Genomic DNA, 25,435 nt, shown 5'->3' on the forward strand with positions numbered 1-25,435 from the left:
TTTCATTCAAATGCCAAAGATGTGAAAAGGGTTTTAGGAAATTTCAGTTGTTTATAAGTCTAAGAGCCCGTATAAGATCAACTTCCATCCATTTGATTGTTGTGGCAACACCACATAATTTTTTTTTTATTAAATTAATTTTGATATATTTGTTATAACATAATTAATTACCATGACTATAACGTGAAATGCATATTCTTGTTCTTAGCCTTTCCGATCTTAATAGAGATGGATTCTGCCAATATCCAGTGATAACAAATGTATTTCAATTACTAAATATCTATTAGTTTGTTGCTCTGTGAGAGGACAACAATAAATAGGGATGAAAATAAACATGACAAATATTTAAAATTAGTAAGACGATATACCTAACTATATTCACAAAGTACTTTAATATACATAGAACCAAATATGGGTTCCATATCTTTGATTGTGACCATAATGTTATTTGTGAATCAAAAATAAGACTTGGCTTAAAGGTCTCGTAATCAAACCATTAAATATTAAAAAGAATGTGATGTTTGACATTGACAATTATTGTCAGATAATTTTGACATTGGATTACATTGTGTTAAATTTAGATCTCATCGAAACTCGTTATTTATAAATATCACGATTTTCTTTGCCGTGTAAAAGTAAAAAAATTATTCCTAACAATTTTCAGGTTCACGTTCACGTTTTGCTGAGAAACATCAAAAATATCTGATACCTATAATAAATTTACAATGGATGAATATGTGAATTATATACTATTGATATTGGTTATTCTACCTGTTATATTATTTATCAATTTGTGGGCTGGTATTGGCTGGGAACTGTTTGTTAATAATTAAAGGACCTTGACGAGAATAGGACTATTCATATCGTTGATGACAGACAATGAGATTTTACAGTTAATGATATAATTGTAGCAGTATTCTTATGAGCAAAAGAATAAAACACAGAATAAAATACTTTATTTTTATTAATAAATATTTCCTCCGTGTAAATATAATCTAAATTATCTAACACTAATATATTAATCAGTGATTGAAAGTGACCAAAATATAATAAATTTTTTGATAGATGTCTTTGGTAAACTAATTAGTAAACAACATGAAATCAAATTACAGACGAGTGTTCTTACATTAGCATGACTAATAAGCTAAAAAGAATAAATTATACTCATACTTATTTATATCAAATATTTCACAGCTCTATTGTGGTTATCAGAATACTTTAAAAAATATCACTAATAAACTATTGGCATTCCTACACATAAAAAAGATAATTAATATGTTTTACACTTAATTAATATTTTCATATACTTTTATTAATATACAATATCAATATAATATCTATAAAATATAAATATTTAAATTTCACTAGAAAGTAATAATTCTTCCATTCCCATATGTCCCCGATGCCTCCATACTCTGTACCTTGCTATATCTTTCCGTGTTACCATTCCTACCACCTGGACAAATAAAGAATTTATTTTAAAAAATCCATTAAATTACTTGTTTTAAGTAAGTATATTTTTGGTTGATTCAATACTTCATTAACTCTTGGTTGAATGGGGAACCTCCTCCTGTTTTTGATGCTGATAAAATTATTCTTAATGCAATAATTTCATTATATTTTGTCAATAGAATGCTTCCTTGATGATGTTACTACTGCAACATCACCAAGGAAGCATTCTTATATACATTAATAATTGGTACATGAAAAAGTATACAATTGATACAAAAAAATACCTCATTGACATCATTCACAATAGGTAGATGTCGTAATCCTAGAGCTCTGAAAAGCCTAAAAAGCCTTGGTAGAGATGCTCGATGCGGTAAGGTGTATGGAGATGGATTTATAAAGGGTCGTAAGTCTATTGTGCATGTTTTCTCCCAGTCTGCTATTTCCAACTGAAATTTATTGTGTGATGTAAATAATATAGACTATAGTTATACAGAAATAGACTATACTAAAAGTGATATAGACTAGATATAATTTGGCCAGGACTCAGGGATACAATGAAACTATCAGTTTATATACAATGGCGTAAATGACATTAATTTTGATACACTGTGAATAAATATTTGTTAATATGCTTTTTGAGTTCTCATTTCGAAGGGGTTCTCTTCACTCAGTTCAGGGTTCGAGCGCCACAAGAGTGAGTAAGTGAGTTTGTGTATATTGTTTTTATTACGCTTTTATTTCATGCTTTATTCTACTTTCTCGCATTATAATTTTAATTAATGATGAAATGATTTTTATTCTTACCTCATCAATAGAAGGGTATCGCGGATATTCCTTCCTAAACATATTCATGTCTACATTGAAGTTAGACCATGTTGTGTTCGCATTTTCATTATATATCTTGTTCTGTATGAGTACTATTAATTGGGAACGGAGTATTAAACCACGCAACCGCTTGTAAGTCGTCACTTCAGCCTTAATGCAGAAAATGTAGATTTATGTTAATAGATTAAGGAGGTAATCGGGAGGCTAGAGACATATACTAGATTTTATGTGAATTTTTTTCACTTGGCAACTTTTTTTTGGAGAGCCAGATATAACCACTCACATCATCAGCCAGCGGCGGATCGACGACCGGGAAGCCGTTGTACGACACCAGCTTGAGTATCTCCACGATATGGCCAACGTTTTCCACAGTCCGCAGCGTGAACACCGGGTGCGACATCACCTCCGACGCGTACACGTTGTGCGCGAGCGGCGGCGGCTCCCACGCGAGCAGCGGCACGCCGGCCAGTTGGATGTGGATGTCGTATATACCCTGGTCGTGGAATGGTCGTCAATCTCATCGATTCTAATTGTTTATTTTACATAGCGCAATGAACATTTTTTGTTCGCCTGTATATTATTTGTTTTTGTATGCAATAAAGAATCTTGAAATAAATGAATGAATGAAAATTCAATTTTCATTCATCCGTTCACTCATTCATAAACAACTAGAGTCAAAATCGCTCAAAAATTGTCCTGAACAAAATTCTGCATACGCATGTTTACTGTCTGCTTCCATTATAGCATTGTAGTTGTGGCTGACAAACCTAGTAGTTACAATGATTGTATTTAAAACATAATAACATAGTTTTTAATACATAATACATTTTTACTAACAAAATGAGTCTTTGTTTCTTGTATAAATAAATAATAATAATAAGTCAGAGTATTGCTATGAGCGATACAATAGACTGAACGATAGCGTCACGAAATGAGATGTTAAAATCACTTTTTGTACAATTGTACAATTGTTAATAGGCGCTCTAGTGAGTCTATTTCTTTAAATATTATGAAGTAGTAAGACAGTGTGATTCAAAAGAAAATAAAATTATTGTCACTGATGATGATTACACGAACCTCATTAAAGAAGTCCCCAGTCCATTTGGCCACCACCAGCGTGATAATAATTGGCAGTGCATTCGAGATCTGCCCAGTTGTCTCGATAATGATGACCGTCAAAGAAATGGTCATTCGCACTACACCACCGAGCTGGGCCGCAGCGCCGATCAAAGCGTATTTGGCTGGATTTATACTCTACAATATGAAATAATAAAAAATTGCACGATAAACATAATATATAGCAAGTGAATATGCATGGAAGGATTGAATCGATAGTTCTTAGTTTGCTGATATTAACATATAATTGGGTATATATTTTTGTGAAGGAATCTCTTATTCTTTAATTCATCATTTACATTTTCTAACATCATGAAATAATTCACACAATCTGTACAGACAACAAAAAAATAATTTTGAAGTCAGCCGTACCGTAGACGGTATCGCGTACTGTATCCAAATGGCCAACAGCCTCCCCCACGCGGCGCCCGTCAGCAGATTCGGTATGAAGAGTCCACTGGACACGGCGAGACCAAACGTCCAAGTCGACAGCAGGAAGTAGCTGATCACGAACACCAGCAGCGACACTGGCTTGTACGAGCCGAGAGGGTCGTGGAGGAACGAACGGACGGACGCTTCCGGTGTTTGGAACCAGATCGCGGCCAGCGCGTTGTACTCGCCGTCCGCGCAGTATAGCTGGATTGAAAAAAGGCAAAAATTCGTTTTAGAGAGTGAATAATTCACTATCACCAAATTTCATACAGGTACGATAGGGATGAATGGATGAATGGACGTTTATAACTCTTTCACGCGAAAACAGCTCAGCGTATATGTAAAAAATTTGGGACAGAGATAGGTTATAGTCTGGATTAGCACATAGGCTACCGCAACTTTTATCCGGGTACCACGCGAGTGACGCCGCAGGTTACAGCTAGTAAACATATAATTGACTAACATACGTACCTGGAGCGGCACTTTCGTAGGATCCTCTCCGAGCGGACGGCAGTCATTCAGAAGAAACATCATAAGGAATCCACACGTAGCACTAACACATGCCACTAAGCATGCTTCCACAACACGCAACCACGGTGTGCCCACATACCTATAAAAATTAAGTATCATTTCTAGATCTATTCTAATTTCTTGAATCATAGCATAAATGAAAAATGCTTATGAAATAATACTGTTTGAATAAATTTGTTGCTGTTGTTTACAAAAAACTACAACGGAAAGGAGGAAAAGGAGCTAAAGGAACCACACGGAAGGATTAATGTTCCTTGAATCTATACTAAAAAAGAGATTTTTTTTGGTTGGTTAAACGCGTTAATCTCAGGATAGATAGCCCATTTATTGAGGAAAGCTATAAGATATATATGTACCACGGGATAAGCCGGGGCGGACCAGTAGTTTCAAATAAAGTCAACTTTATAGGTAACAAAGCAAAAAAAAAAGTCTGATTGAAAACCACCCTTTTTTATTTCAATTGAAAAGAATAGAAAAAGAGATCAATCATGAGCGGGAATCGAAATCGATTTTGTTGCAAAAAATTTACAGGCAGAGCAATTTCGGTAAATTTTTAATAACCGAATAATTATAAAAACAATCTACTTTACAAAAACATACACTGTCAGGGGGTCTAAGTTCCTTTAATGGGCTTAAACTCTTATACACTGAGTGGATCTCCCGATTATACGAGGTTTATTTAACTTTTTGTAAATTATATTATTTTTATTTTTTTATTAACTTTACCTTTACAAAAACTAATAATTTTTTTCTACTTTGGGGATATACATGCATGATGATAGATATAATTGCGTTAAAATATTTACCTTATTCTAAAAACTGCCAGTTTGTAGTTAATATAATTCCATAGAGCTCCCAGTAGACCACCTATTATGCCAAAGACAATAAACACTGGCAATTCATAGATTTGGTAGGGGAATGGCTCCATTTTACCGAGATTCAATAAGCCTAAAAAAATTGGAAAATAAAAGAAAAACAACTGGCTCAATGGTATAGTCTTCATAAATAAACTATATCAAGTAATGGAAACAAAAAAGATAATAAAGGCTGGGTTTTTTTTATGATTTGATCCATATCAAAGTTAAACTTTTCATATTAAACATATCTTCAATAACTTATTAACAGCATCCAAACAAAAGTATGAAATGCGAAATTATTTTGTCTGTCCTTCTATTACACTTTCATGGCTACACCGCAAAATTTGAAGGACATTTAGAATGAAAAAAGGGGAAGGCAGAGGGTAAGACATGTGCAACCTTTATTAATCATTCAATGGGTTGAAATAGGAAAAGGGATGAAAATTCTTACAGGTCTTTGTTCTGCAGATGCAGCCGTGTGGTACAAAGTATAAAATATATATATATATTTGTGTATTAAAACCAACATACCAGGATAACTCAGATCGCCGGGGTGACCATGATAGGCCGACAGGGCAAAATTTAGCGTGAATGTAGAGACAACGGTACCGAAAAATGTTCGCCATGTTAGTGCCTGGTTCCAGAAGCTTGTCCCCTCTTCCAGTGAAAATAGAACACCACCTTGAAAGATAACAATATTTTTTTCATGTTCTAAGATAATGTTAGATATATCCAAGGAAATGAAAGACCATCACTCTGTGTTAATTCTTATTTTAGCACAATAAAAAAATACTAGATTTCGAACTTTACATTTTTTTAGTTATTTTTACCTGCAAAATATACATCAGGAAAACATTATTAGTGAAATAAAGTTTTGCGACCATTAATTTCGAAGAAATTTATTTGGCTGTCATAAGTCACTTTAAAAATAGTATGTTGAATGAAATTACCAATGGGAGCTCCAAAAGCTGCAGATACGCCGGCCGCCGCTCCTCCAGACACGAAGTCTCTCTTTTCGTGATCCTCACGAAAATATTGGAATATTTTAAAGTCTTTGTTAAATGTCGTGCTCTTGCCTTGAGAAATTCCCGCCGCAACCACAGCCCCACTGTGTATCATGGGCCCTTCCTGTATACATCCAGTTATACGAAATTTAAAAAAAGAATTGCTGTTTAATTTTTAAAAGATTAATATTTTTTATCTGGTATTTTTTCTCCATACGACAGCGGTGTGGGAAAGAGCCAAGGATATGTACGTTTTTACATTAATTGGCACAAGTGTATGCTTTTTTTTCTAATTCGCCCTTTGGTGAAAGAATTTGAATAGTTGAAATAAAAAAGAAGGTCGACGGCGTTCTTATTTTAAAGTGGGAACTATGGACATAAATTTACCAACAAACAATAAAAAATATCGTCAATCGGATGAAATATCACATAGTAATTAAGAAATAAGCTCAACAAAAGAATGTAGTCCAATTAAGAACCTTCTTTTTGAGAAAGTCAGTTCAAAATGGGCGAAATAGAACTGCTGTGATTTCGTTATCCATAAATTGTGCTGTAGTGTACATTGTATATAAAAACAGAATGACACTTTGTATGAAACAGGGAATATTTGTTTTTTACAAACCTTCCCACCAGCTAGTCCTCCAACAACAGCAGTGATAACTCCCACTGCTTTAACAATCAGTGTCTTAATTCTAACAACTCTTGGTACTTTAACTCCATTAAGATAACATTTTACTTGCGGTATACCACTGCCTGCAGCTACGGGCTGAAAATTTTGCATATTTATCAGCATGCAGGTACAAAAAGTTAAATTTTGTCGTTTAATATATATTTTTAATAATTTTGGATTTTGGACACAACTATTTGCTATATTATCTTCTTGTGTTTGATTTTACACGAGTATTATACATTTAAAAGCTAAAGACTTTAACGGAATTTAAACGCGATTTATTAATTATATTATTTAACCGACATTTCAAACACTTGACAGCAAGCATCTCCCCATAACCATGCTCATAGTAAAAGTCTTTGATTTCCACAACTTGTTGTTAACTGTACTGTTTTTTTTAATAAACTAATGAAACATAATATGCAACCATTTATTAATTCTAGTAATACATAGAAACTATCGATGACCACCTAAATTTACTATAATTTAAATGAATTGAAATCACTTACCTCCACATATGCAACAAGTACACTTCCAATAAACACAATTGATATATTTGTCAACACCCACAACAAATATGGAATGTAGAGCTTATCTAACAGCACATACTTATCAACAGCTGTATGATTAATTCAGGAAATACTATAATTCAGATACATAATTAAAACAACATAATTAAAATAATTATTGCATAATTTAATTACTACTATCATAAATGTGAAATTATATTTAACCCTGTCTGTTTGTCAGTCTCTTTTTCATGCATAAAACAGAATCTGAGCTTACGTGTTTACGAGCTCATATGGTAAGAATATTTGCAAATGCCATCCACCTTTTTGAGGGTTTGAATACCTAAAACAACCCCCTAGCTATGTCTAAGATAAATTTTATGTGATTCTAATTTATAGTGTTATAGCATTTAAATGCTTTATAAATGAAATTTTATTAAAAGATAAAAGAAATGTGTACATGAGGCGGGATATGAACCAACCTCTCCCACCACCCCTCCACCCGTGATCTCGACCCAAATGTATATAATCTTTTAAAAGGATACATTTCTTCAGCTGTACATATTTGATATTGGAGAATTCTTCAATACAAATGTCAATTATAAAAGCAATTAGCGCTGTTATGACCCCAATTAAAAGAAAAATAAACCATCTTGCTATGTCTTTCTTGACTATATATGGATAACCTCTTTTCCTTTCTTCATCTAGAAGTAAGTGGTTTTCACATGTGTCATAATCCAAACTCTGTAAAAATTATGGACAAGTCATAAATATTAAAAACATTTTCAATTGTTATGAATTATGTTAATTAACATAAAAATGCACTCACCTCATATTTTGCTGACAAAATATTCATAGATCCTGGTGTAATTTTTTGCACAGGCTGCCTACGCCTTATCCCATGACTTCCATGGATGTCCTCTTCACCAGAATCCTACAATTTAATATGATGAATGTTAAAATAAATCTTTGACAAGCAGCCAAATAACAAATTCTACTATGAACATGAAATAATATGTCCACATATTTTATCTAAGTCTATTAATTTAAATTATTTGATTTATTACTTTTAAGTAATCATCAACACAACATAGAAAATATGTATTTTATTCATTTGCTACTTATAAATATTATAATTTGTATTATATCAAAAATATCTAACATAAATTGTACCTGTAAGTCAGAAGATTTGTTTAATTGAGCATAGTTTGAAGTGCTAGCCTCTTCATTGCTTATTAGATTTGCTGTATCAGAAGTTTCATTAACGATTTCATTAGTAGAATTTTCCATTTTTAGACAAATATTTCTTAAAGTATGTTAAAAGTCAAATTCTGATGTGATCCCAACACCTTGTTTATGTATTTTAAGTTATTATCGATACATATTTACAAATACATAGCTTTAATTGTAACTTTTGTTAGTGGTACATTTTAGAAAATTCGGTAAAAGAATATAATTATAAGAGATTGATATTAATTGCGTACACGAGTGTAGAATTATTTCAATAAACTTTAGTTACAATTATTTTTATGTCTTTGTATACTTTCAACATTGTTGTCATTCATATTCATGTGTCATCATCTGATCAGTCAGGAACAGTAACCAAACATGTCATATGTCAATTTCAACTACTAATAGAATTAACTTAATTTTAATAAAAATCCCCAATAATATTTGGGGAATGATTATTTATTAATAACATTCAGAATTAAAATATAACACATTATGTTAAAACAAAAAAATATATATATATATTTTTGACTTGTTTTCCTCATATTAAATTACACGCCGCATCTGCACGTACTTAATTGATTTATTACTAATATCAAATTTTTCAATGTTGTGCAGTAATTCACTTTAACTTAAATTGATTAAATGAAGTATTCGATAGCCTTTTTGTCTAGTAAATACTGCTGCATTTTAAGACGGAATTATATTTTCTACTTTATTTAAGGACTTATTCTAAGTTGTTACATTTTAAATGAACACTTAGTATTGGGAATTTTATAAAGATGTGTCCATATTTTGTTTGCCTAATTTAGTCGTATATATAATATTATTATTAACATTACATAAAAATTTTAACGTCATTGTTAAATCTAAAATAAAGATACATTTAGATAGACACATTTGTTCCAAAATAGATTATGAATACTATGAAAGACAAATTACAATTATTATAAAAAAAAATATTTTCAAATCCTACGCATAAATAGCTTATTGATAAAAATGATAGTAGAAATCATTTTGACAACGTTATCATTTTTATCAGAATGTCAATTCGAAGACTACTAGCGCCATAGTAGGTACCTACACGCGCAATATTCAACGTACCGTAAACAATGGTGTATTTGTGTATGTGTGTGTAGCTTGCTCGTTCGTTTGGTTGACAATCGCGATGTGATGTATCCTACATCATCGCATGCTGAGTTATCTTTTCAAGAAATATTTATAATTTTTCAATTAGTTAAGCGATTCATTTCTAAATGTTTTCTTTCGTTGTGATATCTTTTCTCTGTTTTGATTTCTAAATATGTGTAACTTGCCGCCGAAGTTCCATTCAGTGTGTCGCCTTTGTTTATCATTCTGTGGCGATAATTGCAGTGATGTTAAACTTCCAATATTCGACCGTGATAAGGATAAATCACAGCTTTCCGAGATGATAATGACATATTTGTCAATAGTGGTAAATAATTGTGCATTGATTTCGTAATTTAGTGGCGAAAAGCTGAGTTTTTCTCATGTGAAAGTTAAGCATTAGCGTACAAGATTGTGGATACTGATAAGCGCCATTAACTTTCTCGCGGGTGTTGGGTATTTTCGCATTGTGATATCATGTTACGGCCCACGCGTTGAGTGCTCGAGTGTATGACTAATGTCGTTCTTGGAAGTGATAGGCAAGGCGGGTGGCAGTGCGCTATATCAGCGACCGCGCGGTGATAACAAAGGAGCGTACGAGATCTCCTATCTAACCGCGGTCTCATGCGCCCCTCGCGCCCTCTCCTTCCTCATCTCTACACACATAGACTTCCAATCACATCCTTGCTCTCCTTGTCTTCACTTCACTCTTATTTTGAACAGACACTGTATCTATTTTGAGAACCAATAAATACTAAATATAGACATGCATTTTATAGGGGAACTGCATTTGCTTTTTATGTGATCTCAGAATATTAAAGTTATATGCTAGTCAAGGAATAAAATTCTTATATTTTTATTTGATCTGATAGCTACTTGATGAATCATACCTATGATTATGTCTGTGAAAGGTCATTGGCCACATCATCTCTTAATATAGTTATTGTAAAGTCAAAATAAATGATCTATGTTATTTTTTTAGGTATCTCCAGAAGACATGCTGCCACAGGTAGTATGTGGAAGTTGTGCGAACAAACTAGATGAGTTTCATACATTTAGAGAACTATCACACAAATCTGAAAGATTATTAGAACAATTTCTTCAGTATGCAAATTCCTTATCAGGTCCAAAGGAGGTGAGTAATAGAAATGTCATGATTAACAAAAATATATTTATTTCTAAAATAATTACAAGTCATAAATTTCATAATATAATGCAATTTTATGTCTAAACTGTTTATAATACAACATAAATAATATTTTGCTTACGCAAAACTTGACTCTGAATTTATGTTTACATAACGAATTGGTTGACTTAATTTTTTCTTGTAGCATGTTTTAGCGGCATTAAAAATAATTCCACATATCATACCAATACCTACTACTGTTCCTACACCTAAAATACTCCATAAAATATGTTTTGGTCTTAAGTCTGAGAAGGAGAATCCTCTCTTTGGTGCAAAAGTAGTGTCAAATGTGGGACAGAAAGACACAGTGATGTTTGTAATGAACGCTCCGTTCAATCTCATAGGCGCTGCACAACTGTAACAACATACACACATTTAAATATTATCCAATTATTCTATTCTATTATAGATATCACAAGTATTGAAACATTAACACCATTATACTGCCTTTTTGTGTAGATTTGCATAAAAAAAACTACTCTCTATTCTCCCCATGTTTTCATATCACAAAATAAAATTCAATTCTATTACGAGGAACTGACAGCAACATTTATTTTCAAATATATGTAAACCTATATATGTATGGTTAATTTTTCACAGATCTTATCCCATGACGTATATCCATATATATATCCATCAAGACCAATGTGGTTTAAAAAAAAACTAATAGCACTACATATTATACTACTCAAAACTAGGTGTCATAACAATTTTTACATCCGCAGACCAAATAATATCTTAAATCATCGCTTACTGCATGTCAGTTCTGTTTTGATATAGTCATTATTTTTGTTGACAGTTTAGAATCTATTTATTTTTTAGTAACATTTCCATATGATAAAGATAAGAACAAGGGGATAACTTGTATGAAGGTTAACAAATAGCTCTAGATAAAGCTGTCCTGTGACTGTTCACTTTCTACCTATGTTTATTTCCTTTGGCTGCCACATCTAATACCTTTGGCTGCCGTGGCGCATATAGGGACAATTTTTCATCCTAACTTATTATATGTAAGAAATTTTTCTCCATATAATGATATTGTTTTCTGTTGGTTTACTTTTTTTTGCCATTTATTTTGAACTACCTCAATTCTATGTTATTCTAAATAATATCCCAAAGTATGTGTATGCTTATGCTATTTGGCATTGTACCTTTTATCGCCAAAAAGCTATACTCACTAAGGTATTTCTCCAGTTCTAAATTTTGAGCCGGCTTCCTGTTTGGTGACGATATTAGCTAAATCACAGTTACATAGCCAGCTGTTGCCCGTCATGCCCAGAACCTCTAACTTGTTCCACGGCATAAGGTCCGTCGCAAGCTCGCTCAAGTTATTGTCATCGAGATATACCTGTTGAGGAAAAGTGCACGCTCAAACGTTGCAGTTTACATGTCCTTAGAATGCGAAACAATAACAGTAAATTTGATCCAAAGTTACAATGTTAAATGTATATTTAAAACAAGAAAGTTTTGAATATATAGTTGCTACAATTGTATTTGTTATTGTACAATATTCTAGTTCAAACTAGAATATGACGCGGCGGTAATCTTTTAAACGTATTGGGTGGATTATTTTTGCATAGACCGTACTTTGTGATTGTTTTAATACTAGAAGAACCCCTATAATAATAGGTGAATAATAATATAGGGTTAGAGTTGTTCAGAAGAACTCGCAAAGCTGTGTGATATGTAAGTAGGAACTTTTCGAATACTATCGCTTGATACAGCCCCGTCCTAATTCCGGGATGAATTTTGCAATCTATCGAGTATTATCAAAACAAATATAAACTGATTGATCAGCTAACCTAGTTTATTTGAAGTAAAGTAAGAAATGTAAACTGGGCCAGATCGCTTTGTATACTTTATTTACTGATTATGATTTGTTTGCGTACGTGAAAATCAATGTCAGATTTTATAGGAGTTCGAAAGTATGGTTCTTTATTGATTTATCCTATAAACTTGTACTTGTAATTAATTATTTTGAGACAAGTTGCGCTACGAAAAAAAAAAAAAACGTTATAACGCGTAATATAAATATAGGTATCTAGAAAGTACAACCAGGAAGGTCGACAAACGTGATTTCATACGTGAACGTTTTGATATTACGTCGCGCTGGATTAGTTGGCATCCACATTATCATAGCGATTTGAAGGACGAGAAATATCTGACATGTTTGTCTTCTCTACAGTATAATCTCTTAAAATACACAACTTTAAATGTCAAAGTTTGTTGTTATTACCTCTTTTAACGTCCATTTATCTTTAAGTCCTCGGAAGGCATTGTGACTGATGTATCTTAAATTTTTATTGTGACAGAGATGAAGTACTCGGAGTTTAGTGAGCGGGGAGAATGTACTGCGTTTCACTTCTTGAAGATTCTCGTTTTCGCCAACTTCTAATTCTAGTAGATTAGTTAATCCTGTAAATACATACAATTTTATACTATAGGTATTTTTTCCGGTTTTCGTTCTTGTCAGTATCGTTGTGACGTTGTAAAGAGAATTAAATAAAGGGCAGTGTATTCAAATGAAATTCCCATTTGAATGATATGCTCCAACGCAGTAAAAAGAAGCCTGTACTATTCAGCCTTCTTCCTATCTCCATACACAAAAATCAAGAAGTAAATTCGCTCCGTTGCGACGTGGTGAAAAGAACAACAAGTAAACTTTTATATTTATAATACTAGAAACAATTTTTAATGAATACCAAGATCAAAAGAGTGACGTGAAACAGTAAATTTGTAGAATTATGTAAAATTGTTATTAAGCAAGTAAATCATAAAGCGATTCGACTTCCTCTCGGTTAGTTTCGAGGAAATAGAATACCGTGAACCAATGAAGGCGGAGCCCTCAATTAGTGGCAACGTGTAGGATACGTAGACCAAGCTGTAATGTTACCTCAAATACACATCTCACATTACCTACCAACTTTAATGAAAAATGTATTTTTTAAGTATTCTTGTTACCTTCGACAAATCATTATTTGTGCTGGTTCAAGTGTAGAAATAAATGTTAGAATTTAGATACTGAATGGCTTTTCTTTTCTTAGTCGATAGTACATATCGTTATATTATATCCTATCACTTGATTTTTTAATAACTGCTTGATTCGAGACTCTACGATATTGTTTTCTCTATTTCAAAAATGTTATGTATATCATTGTTAATATCTAATCTATCTAATGTAGCGTAATAATTTCAAACAAAGGCAGTTTATACTATATAAGTGTATTCGTATTAGTAAGGTAACTGACGGGGCCCAATAGCTTGGATATTAGCATATCTTATACGATCTCAATCTAATAGTGCAAAAAGTCGTGACCTAAGATATGACGCACATTTTGGTCAATGCGCGGAAATATTAATGTCTATCTAATAATTGATACTCACGTCCATATATAAATAGGATTTGGTAGATCTTTAAAGAAATAGTAAGTATCCTCTGATACGCTCCGAGATCATTTACGTCACGAATAACAATGTACATAAATCTACAACGACGCGAATCGTGATAATGATGAATTCGAAGTGAGTCATTATATTAAAACTATCTCACTTTGTGAATGACTGACTATTTTGGAGGCGATTCGGCTTTTTAAACGGCTATTGCTTTCGTTTCATGGTGCATTTATCAGTCACAGTCACCTTATTAAATATTTCAAGGTTCGTTTTCCGACGTAGCGTAGCGATTTTATCTCTACGGTTCTCACCGACGAATGCGGATGACTCGTCAGCGAAGTATTTTGCCGCATCTTGGGTAATATCACCCGGACTCCGGAGACGAGGATTAATCAGCGACATTTTGCTTATATGTGAAAATCTGGTAAAACATAATCCGCTTTCGTTTCTCGACAAGTAGGTAGATATAACGTAACTATGCTGACTGGCGTTTTACTGCACCAATAGAAAGTTCGGTGATCGTCTTCTCGTAATTAGAATGTGTTTACGTAATATAAAATCGTATTGGATTTGTATTTCGTTGAGTTGGATATTAATATATGTGGAACGAATTTCTATATGCTACTTATGGAATGAAATAATATTTGTAAGCTTGCATTTTTTAAGTTGTTAAAGTATTTACGTATAGTAAGTAATTGCATTATCACTAATAAAAAGTATGTAGATCTTAATTGTATAGGTTCTATCATCCTGGGCGTAGCCATGGGGGCGGTTGGTTCTTCCCTTCCCCGTAAAAATTTTAACATATTATTAATGTGAGTGGCCTCGCTCATTTTCCATATACATATGTATTTCTTTAAATTAGTCTATAAAGGACTTCCGAAATGGTGACTCCCTTGGGGAGTTACTTCTGGGCTATCGCTTTATTGAACTCCCTCCCCCCAAACTAAAATCTCACTACGCCCATGTGTATAAGTGTGAATAATTTGAACTCGTGATTTCCCACGGCACTTCAAATATGTGGTTAAATTTTTGCTGGTATCTTTATCATGATTCAGGATATAATGTGATAATACTAGTTTATCATCGTTGACTCAGAAGACGTTCATAGATATTATTACTTAGATAGCCTTTTGTTTTAATTCAATTAAATAATAAAAAATAAAAAAAAATTATGTACAGACTTGGCCATCAATATTTTTATCTGCACAATAAAATCAAAACACGTTCGATTGACGTAGTCCATTAATTAGCCAACGGCTTTTACACCTTTACTTTATAGCAAAGACTTAAGCTTATTTAGTCTATGCTTCATGTTATAATCTTAAAAAGCAGGTCATATTTAATTTTAATTCATACTACAGCTAACGCAGAGGCGTAAGTCAACAATACGGAACTAAAAGTTCTAGTTACAAAACAGATCGTAGTTGTAATAGTGAGGTTAGCTTAGTGTACATATTATGCATGAACAATTCCTTTATACTTTGTAAGTATTGTATTCTATCGTGCCAGTAATATTACCTACCTACAAAACTGTCATCGTTCAGCTCAATTATCGGGTTGTTGTTGAACGTCAAGTACTGTAAAGTTTTTCCAACGATACTCAGGCTCTCGGGGACGTTCAAGAAGAAGTTCCCAGACAGATCTATTTGTCGCAGCTTCACGAGACCCTTAAACGCATCCAGCGGTATGTTGTCGATGTCCGTCTTAGATAAGTCGAGAACCTAAAAGGAATATGTATGTTAATCGTTTCGCTCAATCTTTATCTTGTTTATGCATGGGAAAGGTTGTTTGTTCCGGTGTTGTTATGTACTGTTTTATAAAATGTTTTAAACGAATATATAATACTAAGAAGGTAGTGGCTACAAGAAATGTTATTTGGATTAATTTATTAAAGTAGTCTTTTATTAAGTGCGAATAGTAACATTTAGAATATATATTCAGGGAGTATTTGCTGATAGAAAATAAATTGTTTAAACTGTTTAAATTATAGCAATTAAAACTAGGTGTAACTAAACGCCTTTGATATAACTAGGCAAAACGTGTTGATACCGGGAATTAATTAACTTTTTCCAAGAATTATTAATTGACTTTTTATTTTGGCCCGTACTGGTTTAGGATTGAGTGGGAAACGTCCTAAAGTCGATTCTCCGGCTCACTCACCGGCTGTTCATAAAAAACCTAACACTCTTAAACAATGAAAAAAATATTGTTGTATTGATTATATGATTAAATTAATCTAAAAGAAGATATGACTAAATAATTGTGTAAAGGGCAGCTTTATTTAGAAAATTTAGTATATTCTAGTTTTTAACGTGTCTTTTCCTAGTTAGAACTGGTCGTAACAAAAGAATTTAGTTACAACTTTAACTTAAAACGGATCATAGCGGAACACATACACGTATAAGACAGGTGAAATCCTTCGAATATGAAAGTGTGCGTCTAAAACTATAATCAAGTATTTTGTTTACAAATATGGATATGTATGCTTTCCTGGTTATCACTGATTGATACGACGCCATTACGGCAACACGTCATTAGTGTTTATCGTGTATTCAGTATAGAAATAGATACAGGATTAATACAGACGATTCATTGCTATCCATCATCTGCAACATTTTTGCCATGATAGTAGATATTTTTGTAATCATGGTGGGATTAATATATATTTAAAAATTGCGCATTTATTCTAACGTATGTGTTGATCTAAACATCATTCGTTGATAATTATCAGCAGATCGTATTAGGATGATATAAGTACATAAAACAAGTATTGTGATAATTTGATAGCAGATAAGTTTATACAGATTGTGTTTTATGGATTATATATTATGGATTATAAACACTCGTAACTTGCCGTGTTGTGCAAATCGGTTTTCCCAAAATATGTCGTGGGATATACCACTTTTCGTTTATAATTTTTTTTTAAACGCTATTTTGCGTATGTTACCGAGACATTGACTGCTTCCTATCAGGTGACATGTTTGCAAAATTGTCCTACTTTCGTAATAAAAAAACTACCTACCTCGAGTTTGGTCGCGCTCGACAAAGCAAGTATAGTCACATGATCTAGGATTTCTATTGGGTTGTTGTTTAGGTACAGCCTCGTCAAATTTGGCGTATACTGGAACAGATATCTGTCCAAGGAGTGAATCTCATTAAAGCCTAGATTCAAAGTCTCTAGTGCAATGTCACTATACACCCCATTTTTATAGGGCCCTTGGAATATTTCGCTCCGTAACACTTCTCCTGCAAAATGATATTATTTTTATTTAATAGATTGTTATTATACTTCTGGTTCGCCTTGGCTTACTTTTATATTTAATGTTGAGATGAACTGTGCTTTATATCATGATTCTTAATCCGAGTTTATATCGAAAATGGCAATTTTATTGTTAACAAATTTAAAATGTTTTGCTCTATGCAAAAAATATTGAATAGATATTTAATTACATATATTACCTGAAATATAATTTTTGCTCAGATCCAAGTAAACCATTCGATCAATTTTTCTGAATGCGTCATCTTCAATTTCAACAATTTTATTCGACTTGAAGCTAATTGCAATTTTGTTGCCTGGCACGGGGGCCAATTGTGTGACATTGGTTATACTGTTGTTAAAGAACGTAATGAGTACATGACTATCTGAAAAAATAATAAAACAATAATCACGATGCCTTCTTATATTATATCACGATCTCCACTATCAATATTCCATTTTGAACAAAACGTAAAAAATAATAACCGGTGGTTTTACAATGCTGTTAACGTAAACACTGAAGTGATAAAAATTGTAAATAAATTGCGTTCTCAATCCATTATAAGTTTGCTGTGGATATGTGGGCTGCTGTCATTGTTATGCTTCTTATCAGATTTCGCGATATGATTCAGTCTTAAATTATTCCATCATTCACCCATTTTTTATTTAGACTGTATAATCTTTAACAATTTAAAATTTTACAACGTTATGTTTAAAGACAACATATATACAGACATATAACTTTAATTACATAATTAGATTAGAACATATAATTCAATGACACAGGAGGTGGTACCTTTTTCTCCTAGACCTTTAATTTCCTCAGGCCACAGTGGAATTTTATCAATATTACGCCGCGAACAATTCAATGTTAGATTGTTTACATCTTGAACGAAAATGTCACAGGGGCTCTTCTTGTCATCTTGCGCGTGAGATCCGTAAACTAGGACACTTAATATCACTAACACCTACAACAAAGAAACACCATTATCTTATGTAATTTGTGGATACACGCACCAATAAGCCTTGGGCGATTGTCTTAACATTACTCACTTCGGGTACATCACGTAAAAGGAACATTTTCTTCGAAATTAGAAAGGACACTGCTCGTACACCATACAAAGATCTATTATTATCTTATCACATAGGAGGCAAGTGATATCATAAAAGATATGAAACAGTGGCGCTTCATTGGTTAACGTTTATTTGTGATATCGTGTAACAAATACAAGCGATGTACAAACATTGTTCTTTATTTTTAGGAAGTCCTCAGTATAACGGCCGACAAACTGGAAGAAATAATTAAACCATTGAACGATAATGATTACGATCACGCAACAAAGAACAAATACGCCGAAATCGGGTCGCCGGATTCGACAGAGGAGATGAAAAACTTGGAGAGTCGGCAGGCGGCGGTTACACTTCTACAAATCAAAAATTATGACCCAACAAAATATGTCGTCAAACCCGAGGAGAGTCCGAACATAATGTTCAAAACTGTAAGTTTACCGCCTTCAGATAGAGCGAGAGAAGTGATGCACTGTAATACAGTCATCGATATAATAAGCAAGGCTGTAGCGGTCGCTCAGCGTGAGAACGAGGAATCTCATAGCTATCCGTCAAACTACGCGAGCGTCATTGACAAGACGCACGTGCCTTGCGCCGCGGACTACAAGCAGGAGTACGTGGACGAGCCGTACACACACAACGCGCCGCAGAGCGTCACCAGCCTGGGCAGCAACGATGAGCACAACAAGGAAATGGACCTGTCCCTCTACAGCTCGGCCAAGAGCGAGTACTTGGATCCCAACGAGCAGGAGCGCGAGGCCAGCGCGTATGTACACAGAACGATTGCGAGCAACAAGATGTCAAGTTTCGCGGACGAGTACAAGCAGCACGTGTACGCGAGGGCGTGCGTGAGAGCGAAACCGGCGAAGGAGAACTCCTCTGTGTACGAGGAGTGCAGTCAGAGCAGCAGCGGCTCCGACCCGGACAGGCTACAGATGGATATATCGGAGGTGTCGCAGGTAATTGTACACAATTATTAAATATACATCAATTTATTCCTTGAATATACCACAGTCCACAATCTCCTTAAATTCTAATTACTAACAACTTATTCATATGTATCGTTAAATCAATATATATTGACTAACTGATGTGTTTCCACACTCTCGAGGCGGACGGACAGTGTATTGTATCAATTATGTTGAATATAATTTGTACGCGCGTGGTAATGACCTATGTAAATAATGCTGTCCGTCTGTGTGCCTTCCACGTGACTATTATCACCATTATTAGAATGGTCTTTAATTATATTATCCATTATGATATGAACGTGTTATTTTTGGTTATTAATAATAAAACTGTTGCTATTTTATTTTTTTATTTATAATAAAAAGTTTTCAGTCATCATATGAATACAACAAATTATTTTTTGATAATTGCTTCATATGCGATAACGCTATTGTCAAACAAAGCACGAAAAACAATAACTGACAATGCTCTGAAAATAACGCTTTTTCTATACTTTCTTGTAATAATTTTAATATCTCAATATAATAATTTAGCAAATGATAGAATAAATGTTTTTTTTTTTTTTAACATTTGAATTTATCAATCTCAAGTGTTAAACATTACTGTTATATATATTTTTAATAATACAAGAAATGTAAGATTAGGGACCAAAATAAATGTATTCTCATTTCATACTATATAATTTCAGGACGATCCCGAGGAGACTCAATCGGTGCCGTCAGCGCAATCGTCGCCCAAACCGCCGCATGACAGTGAAACGGAAAAGGAATCGTTATGGCACGCGTTACATAAACAAAACGGTACGATTTCTTGTTCCTAATTAGTATTAAGAATATCTATATATAACTAAAATAAGCATAAAAAGCGACTGCAAGAAAATCGACTGTCTGTCCAATAAATGACCGTGCCAGTCGTTGCTTAAGTTTTTTTATTATTTGTTGTTATAGCGGAACCAGAAATACATTGTGTCTCAAAATATCAACTGCCTATCTATCACTGTTGTCAGATGTTATCTATCGACAAATAGTTATCTGTGATATTTGCTGACATTTAACAGATTATTTTTCGATAGACTATATTGCGAATATATCGAATTTATCCATAATGTCCGGATTGTCCTCCCAAACGGCTGTTACGTCTGTGTAGTTTTTTAACACACAGAACCTAACCCACACTGGATGCCCATTACACAATTTAAAGAGTTTCATATAGATATGTTACAATTTACCCAAAAATAATACATTATTTGTAACGCAATACAATTTGTCAACAGATTACAATCTCGCAAGAATCTAGTCCATGTAATTAGTCTACTCTTTGAATCTAGACCGCGATATTGTAAAAATCGAAAATCGAATTCAACACTATTTACGCAATATGCAATGCAATAAGAAATAACATAGTTACATTAGGACAAAAAGTGTATTTTTTACGGCAATACCAGGAAAAGAATAAACGATGCACTTCATCGTAAGACATCGCTGCCTACAATCGCTGGTTGCAAAATATTATGGGCACTGTGATTTTTTTTTACATTTGCTTTCGTACTTTTCTATACTTGAAAGTCTTTGATACAACGCAAAGATAACATAGTTCTCTTATATGCACTTATTTTTCCGAGAACGTTCAAAAACGCTCTTGAATAATTCGGTGGATTTTAAATATAATAATGCTAATGTCGAACCAGGCCGCGGCGGCGAAACGACGCAGCTGCTGCGGCGGCTGATAAACAGCAAGCACACGGGCATGACGGTGTCGCCGCTGCGCGCGAACGCGTCGCCGCTGCCCGCCGCGCTGCTGCCCAACGGCGCCGTGTCCCCGGTAACTTTCACGCACCAATCTATCAGGGTAATTGTGAAAATCCGGGGTCATTGGACAAATATCCTTTACTACCCCTGCTTCGAACGTGCAATAGGTGGGGGAACGGTGCATAGCCTTCCTCAATAAATGTGCTATCTAACACTGAAACAATTTTTCAAATCAGACCAATAGTTCCTGAGATAAGTGCGTTCAAACAAACAGACAATCAAACTCTTCAGCTTTATAATATTGGTATAGATATAGATGAGGTATTTTTTCCCTTTTAATTCTTTAAAAAAAATTGTCGTTTTCAATACTATAAAAATTAAATTTAAATATCGTAATAATCATGTTTTGTTACTGCAAAACCTTAAAAAAGCATAGTCGTTTGAAGAAGTAAAGTTTTTTAACATAGTTAAAAGTTTATTAAGAATTACTTCCAATTACCCCCGTTAACAATTACCCTGATTGACTATAAGGTTAGGCTAGTTCCATCTGCCAGCTTGGTCTTTACTAATGACGCGCACGGTCAAACTCGATTCTTTTTTTATGTCATAGCGGGCAACTGAGCTGGTGGTTCGCCTGATGGTAAACGATCACCTCCGTCTATGAAGAGGCACTACCTCTGCGAAAGTAGTGCTATTATTGGGTACGGTATAAGGAATACCGACGACTGGAAATAAGGAATGGACTGGGAAGGGTGAGGATATGGAAACGGGACTCCTCACATGATGGCATTCATCACATATCCCTCGCCCAGTATTAGTATAGTTATTCCCCCATGTAAAGGAGCGAATCACGCGCCGGGTTCTCAGTATGATGATGATTCTACGATGATGCTGCGGATCGTTGTATGACTTCCATAACAGTAATAGCCGGTTTCATTTAGAATATGTACCGTTTAGCCTATTCGACGGTTAATTGACATATGTATGAATATTTTTCGACCAATCTACACTGATACATTACGTACTATAAACAACTACTCACAATGTACTAATGACTGTTGTATGTTAGTATACATAACATTTATTTGAAATAAAACCTTATTTCGTGGCAATTATATTCAAAATCTATTGTATCGCCGACTAGTTAAGCGCCTGATAGTTGCGTAGATAGAGCAGGGTACAGATAGAGATAATTTTGAAACGTGTTTGTGAGCTTCTACTTGTTTATTATACGTCAATGTAAATCATTTGTGAAAATTTACGTCATATCTACACCAATATGTATAAAGAGGGAAAAGATTAGATTTCTGTATGCCACAAATGGGCTCAAAAGCTACTCTGGCGTGTTTCTCAAGTGCTTTACAATTTGATAGCTACGTCTTTACAGCCAACCCGCGCGAAGCAAGGTGCAAGCAACTAGTAAGATAACAAGCATAGATAATAAGTTATTAGGGATGTTATAGCTCAAGCTAAAGTCGTGGTTTCTCCGAAAAATATACGTTGTATGAACACCACCATCTTCAGTGTTATCTTGTGAGTAATCCCGGCTAGGCTAGAAAGTCGACAGGATTTTTAAACACATAATATATAGACTCCCAGAATGTTAAGCGAGTAATCAGTGTTTTGGAATACGATGCGATGCGATTATTTTTTTTTTTGAGATTGATGTATCTTCATCTTAATTTGCTTGTTTATTTACGTTTTATGTGGTGAACACATAGATAAATAGAGAGAAAACAATAAAATCTTTATGACTGATTTAACTAATATTTCTATAGCCTTAGCTTAAAAATTATGGAACTGCTTGATTCCGAACTAAATTTATACGTGAATTGCCCAAGTGGAGATACGTTCTAAGATATTTTTCTGTAATATGATGAATAAACAAGGTTATAAACTTATACAAGCATAGTGTCAGTATGTAAATGTATGCATAGAGCACAAACAGCGGCTAAGCCTATTGTTAAAGACTGGGTTTTCCAATGGCATTTACTTTGAAATTACAAGGACGTGTAAGTCTATGATATGATAAAAGCCATTATAATTATTTAAAAAAATAAAATAAATTGTATACTTACATTATATTGTTTCATAATTTTCATCAAAAGTATATCTTTAAAGTAAATAACACGATTATTTTTCAACTCTGTCTGTTTCGATTTTCACATAAATATATAGTTTTTATTGAACAAAGTATTAAAACGTATGAATCTAGCAAATACCCGACATGATTGAAATAAAAATTTAGTTCTAATTAAATTGAATGTCTTAAAACACGACAACCCCAAGCTATCGCGCGAGACATAATAAACAATGGATAAACACAACACAAACGAGGATGCATTTATAATATTCTTAAGCAGTACCTACGTGACGTTTTGTCGAGGTGAAAAAGCGTTTTCCTCGAGATGAAATAACTCGATAAACATTTATTTTGAGGTTTATTGTCGAGAGATCGATTGTCTCGCTTAGCAAGGACACGTGTATCTTTTTCGCATTGTTAATGAAAATTTTATTAACCATTCTCTTATACAATTATCATGGGATGTTTAAATAAAATATGATAGACGTTAAATTGTACTATTTTATAAAATTTGAATTCAGGACGCGGCATGTAAATAAAAAGTTCTTCCGTATGTAATGTTGCTATGACTGCTAAGTACAAGGAAATTGAGTTTATGCAGTAAATATTGCATTTATAATGCTTTTATTGCATTTGCGAATAAAAATGTATACAGTTGTATCGCTATCGACAAACATAAGATTAAATATAACAACTGTTTTAACAAGCGTGCAATAATATTAGTTTATGATTATTATGTATTTGCAAGCATCTTATATTTGCATCATCAGAATATATTATACTAGCTGCGCCCTTCGGTTTCACCCGCGTAAGTCCGTATCCTGTAGGAATATCGGGATAAAAAGTTGCCTATATGTTATTCCAGTTGTCCAGCTATCTACGTACCAAATTTCATTGCAATCGGTTTAGTGATTTTTGCGTGAAAAAGTAACAAACGCACACATCCTTAAAAACTTTCGCATTTATAGTATTGGTAGGATTTATTTCATTGGTATTGTGCCTTTTGATAAACGTTTTTATTTTCCAAAACGCTTATTTGCTTTTCAGTCTCGATCATGGTTATAATAGATTGTTAACTGACTTCCAAAACAAAAAAAGAGGAGGTTCTTTGTTCGTCTGTATTGTAATTATGATTTTCTCGTACATAAGTTAATTAAGAAATAAATTCACGTTAGCTGTTGTAGTATCAAGTTTAGCGCTCAGCAACAATATCCACCCGTTTCAGAACGGCGAGTGGCCAAGTCCGGGTCGGGGCGGGTCAGGCGCGGGCGGGGCGGGCGGCACGGCGCGCAGGAAACAGAGCTGTCCGGCGCGCGCGCAACCACTGCAGGAGCAGCACGTCGCCTGGCCGATCGCCGCCGATACTGTGAGTTGACTTTATTTTATATATGATGGTGAATTATATCATAGTTATGCATTTGATAAAAATATTAGTTTACTAATTTTATAAATGTGAAAGTTTTTGGATCGATGAACGATCGATTCATGCAAACACCTGATATAGAACTCGATACATATATAGATTAATTATTAAATCCTAATTCGGAATTAGATGACTAGTTCCACATAAATTAAAATAAGGTTGTGTCTATTTTTATATATTATATGTCGTATACATTTGTGAGAGATTGTATTAAAATAAATAAGTTATTCTGTTATATATTTAATTTTTCGTATTAAACTTGAAATTATATTAAATTAATTGCAATTTAAATTTATTTTATTTCACCAGTCATTAGCTTGACTGCTGAAATATACTAATGAATAATGTTATAAATCATCAACGTGTGACGCGAACAAGTCCGCTATTTTCCAAACAAAAGTGTACAACGCTGCTAAAAAAGTCACTTTAATTCTTTATAGGACCCGTCAGACGCGGCGTCGAACGCGCCGCGAGCGGGCGGCGGGGCGGGGGCGGGCGCGGGCGCGGGGGCCGGGGCCGGGGCGGCGGCGGCGGCGGGCGCGGGGGCGGGGG

At 33.9% G+C, this 25,435-nt stretch overlaps 3 protein-coding genes across 3 annotated transcripts in view; 1 reads left to right on the forward strand and 2 right to left on the reverse strand.

Moving 5' to 3' along the window:
- Positions 1-946: 946 nt before the first annotated feature.
- Positions 947-8,947, reverse strand: LOC119832663 (H(+)/Cl(-) exchange transporter 7-like). The gene is made up of 15 exons (XM_038356367.1): positions 8,570-8,947; positions 8,226-8,330; positions 7,942-8,140; positions 7,397-7,506; positions 6,840-6,983; positions 6,164-6,341; positions 5,745-5,894; positions 5,163-5,304; positions 4,297-4,435; positions 3,766-4,029; positions 3,355-3,531; positions 2,561-2,770; positions 2,257-2,427; positions 1,737-1,898; positions 947-1,456 (listed from the first exon to the last, which is right to left on the reverse strand). The coding sequence occupies exons 1-15, from the start codon at positions 8,684-8,686 to the stop codon at positions 1,355-1,357; spliced, it is 2,370 nt and encodes a 789-aa protein (XP_038212295.1). The 5' UTR covers positions 8,687-8,947; the 3' UTR covers positions 947-1,354.
- A 789-nt stretch (positions 8,948-9,736) lies between these two features.
- The window catches only part of LOC119832454, a 16,916-nt gene continuing 1,217 nt past the window's right edge, over positions 9,737-25,435 (forward strand). The window contains exons 1-7 of the mRNA XM_038356123.1: positions 9,737-10,082; positions 10,737-10,889; positions 18,855-19,619; positions 20,318-20,429; positions 21,317-21,450; positions 24,686-24,826; positions 25,324-25,428. Of these exons, the coding sequence (XP_038212051.1) occupies positions 9,930-10,082; positions 10,737-10,889; positions 18,855-19,619; positions 20,318-20,429; positions 21,317-21,450; positions 24,686-24,826; positions 25,324-25,428 (1,563 nt within the window). The 5' untranslated portion in view covers positions 9,737-9,929. The remainder of the gene's footprint in view (positions 10,083-10,736; positions 10,890-18,854; positions 19,620-20,317; positions 20,430-21,316; positions 21,451-24,685; positions 24,827-25,323; positions 25,429-25,435) is intronic.
- Positions 10,983-18,862, reverse strand: LOC119832665 (chondroadherin-like). Its single transcript, XM_038356369.1, has 8 exons — positions 18,646-18,862; positions 18,389-18,560; positions 17,796-17,978; positions 17,359-17,582; positions 15,859-16,057; positions 13,177-13,355; positions 12,119-12,288; positions 10,983-11,295 (listed from the first exon to the last, which is right to left on the reverse strand). The coding sequence occupies exons 1-8, from the start codon at positions 18,670-18,672 to the stop codon at positions 11,019-11,021; spliced, it is 1,431 nt and encodes a 476-aa protein (XP_038212297.1). The 5' UTR covers positions 18,673-18,862; the 3' UTR covers positions 10,983-11,018.

The sequence above is a fragment of the Zerene cesonia genome, chromosome 15, assembly GCF_012273895.1.
Source record: "Zerene cesonia ecotype Mississippi chromosome 15, Zerene_cesonia_1.1, whole genome shotgun sequence".
Lineage (NCBI taxonomy): Eukaryota > Metazoa > Arthropoda > Insecta > Lepidoptera > Pieridae > Zerene > Zerene cesonia.